This window comes from Pundamilia nyererei, unplaced genomic scaffold (genome assembly GCF_000239375.1).
Source record: "Pundamilia nyererei isolate P.nyererei 1_Seehausen unplaced genomic scaffold, PunNye1.0 scaffold00009, whole genome shotgun sequence".
In the NCBI taxonomy this organism is placed as follows: domain Eukaryota; kingdom Metazoa; phylum Chordata; class Actinopteri; order Cichliformes; family Cichlidae; genus Pundamilia; species Pundamilia nyererei.
The window spans coordinates 841,824-844,242 of record NW_005187410.1 but is presented as its reverse complement, the minus strand read 5'-3'; the positions used below and the strand labels follow the sequence as shown (position 1 = coordinate 844,242).

The following is a 2,419-nucleotide window of genomic DNA, read 5'->3' as shown; positions in this document are numbered from 1 at the left end:
CCTAATATGCTTAATTGGTAGTAGGCTTTCGAGCCTATATAGCTTGGAGTAAGACAACATGCATGAAGAGGATGATGTGGACAAAATACTTATTTGCCTAATAATTCTGCACTCCCTGTACATAGAAAAAAGTGCTTATATGAATTTGTGTGTGCACGGGTGAATGAGACGTGTTAAATAAACACTGAGTGCTGAAGAAGAGTAGAAAAACGATATATAAGAATCAGTCAATTTACCATTTACCAGACATGATCATTGTGAGGTTCAAGTACCTTATCAAGGGCAATTTCTTAGAGTTTCTACAAAATGTAAATAAACTAAAATCAAATTAAACAGGAACACTATTTATTTTCATTCTCTTGAAGTGTATTGCTTTTTCTTTCCCTATAACAAACAGAAAATAAAACGAATACAGCAAATACAGGAAAACATATCATACCAGAACATTATGCAATGCCCTATAAAACCGTAAGTATCCATGATATCTTCCAGCTACATTTCAGCCTTTATTATCCCAAACAGCATGCGCTCCGACAAAAGCTTACCTTCCTTGCCTCTTGGAAGGTTTTATGAAGGCCGATGAAGCATAATTAATAGTAATATGATTTCGTTCCCACTGGGTTAGCAAAATGTTTTTCTATAGCCAAGAACATTCTGTGTTTCCTCACTGGCCAAAAAAAGTACCCCAATTTAATTTTCTTCTCCTGTAGTGACGAAGGCAAAGTGCCAACTTAGTAGCAGTTTGGTCAAATTTAATGCCTTTTTCTAGGCCACTCTGGTGTTGCGCAATTATAAAGGGATTGGAGAAAGTGAACAACAAGACACTTTATTTGATTGATTTTTGAAAATGCAGCACCCCTCCCAGGTCCTGAACCTTTTAACAGCACTGACCCCCTGAGTGCTGGTTTCAGTATTAAGGATAGCTAACAGGTAATAATGCTCGTGGGTATCACAGTTGTATGTATGTTTATGTGTGTGTGTGTATATTACATACTATAATATAGTATATTATAGTATATTATTGCTCTTGGCAGGGTTCCCTCTACTGATCTACTCATTTGATTGATCGGTCATTAAAAGCAACAACACTAATTCACAAATGTGCTTTACATAAAGCAAAGGTCATTGCATTGTTTTGTTTGTATATGTGTATATACACATGCTGTCCCTACAAATAAAGAGCTGAGTTGACATACTTTTTACAAGGACATATCAGTTCAGTTAAAAAATAAATATTAGTGCTGTTTTCTTTACACCAACTACCCCAGCAAAGAGACACATTTAACTAAAGTGGTTGCTTCTGCTGTCAAAAAAATATGTTTTGGGCCCCAACTTGTTTCAAATTAATGTTTGTCTTTCTCTTGTCATCCATCAGACTGACTCTTTCTCTCACTTTTCTCCATTTCTGTCAGGGATATTCGAGAATATGCCAATGGGTCAGTGTGCGTAGAGTGTGATGCCCAGTGTGAAAGAGCTGACGGTGACTCTTTGACCTGTCTTGGGCCGGTAAGTTTTCTATTACATACAACAATTTTAAGGCAGATCAAATCATTATGTTCATACATGTATTCTTAATATAGAAAGTGAACAGGGCTGTTTAAACAATTCAAATATGCTTCTGAGGAGCACGAGAATATTGTGCATCATAAGTAGTAAGACAGTAACAATACTGTATTTTTGAAAAATGAACTTTACTACGATGTATAATCAAACCAAAACATGACAGATACCATGATAACATAAAAGAAACATTGGAGGTTGGAGTTGTTGTAATAAAATAATAACTAAACAAATAAATAAAAAGGTCAGAATAAGGAAGTGTGTTTGTATTCCCAACAAACTTTAACTGTGCACTATTTTAAAAAAACCCATCAAATTATTGGAAGATTCTTTTGGTAGCAGCTGCAAATAAAATATTAAAAAAAGGGGGAGAGTGAAATTCCTGACCTTCATTTCTCTGTCTCTTGCGAATACAACACCCACAGCCACATCAGTCCCCTGACCCTGCTCTTTCTCTTAAAATCTTATCTTGCTGTTTCAGAGAAATGGATGATTCGGGACAGATGTAAGCCAACGGGTCCTTGTGTTGTCTTTTGTATCCCATCACACCCTGTCTGACAGTCTTGATCACTATAGTTTAGAAGTGTGGAACCCCTCCAACCCCCCGTCTTGCCATCTTAACTCAGACACGCACAACAAAAACAACAATATTGTTTGTGATTAAGTGTATAAGACACAACAGAAATAAACAGATTTGTTTGCTGAATCCTTTATAAAACGTTTTTGGCACTGGAAGCCAGCGTAGTATTGACCGATCATGTATGAAATCTAAACTTGACTCCATTCAAGACCTGGCTAAATCACTACGGTAACTTATGCTGAACACGTAACCTGGTTAAGAGCAGGTGATGTTCAGAGT

General features: G+C 36.5%; 1 protein-coding gene across 1 annotated transcript in view; it reads left to right on the top strand.

The window, feature by feature from the left end:
• The window catches only part of erbb4b (erb-b2 receptor tyrosine kinase 4b), a 107,378-nt gene that overhangs the window by 34,446 nt on the left and 70,513 nt on the right, over positions 1 to 2,419 (top strand). The window contains exon 12 of the mRNA XM_005723629.2: positions 1,413 to 1,506. Within this exon, the coding sequence (XP_005723686.1) occupies positions 1,413 to 1,506 (94 nt within the window). The remainder of the gene's footprint in view (positions 1 to 1,412; positions 1,507 to 2,419) is intronic.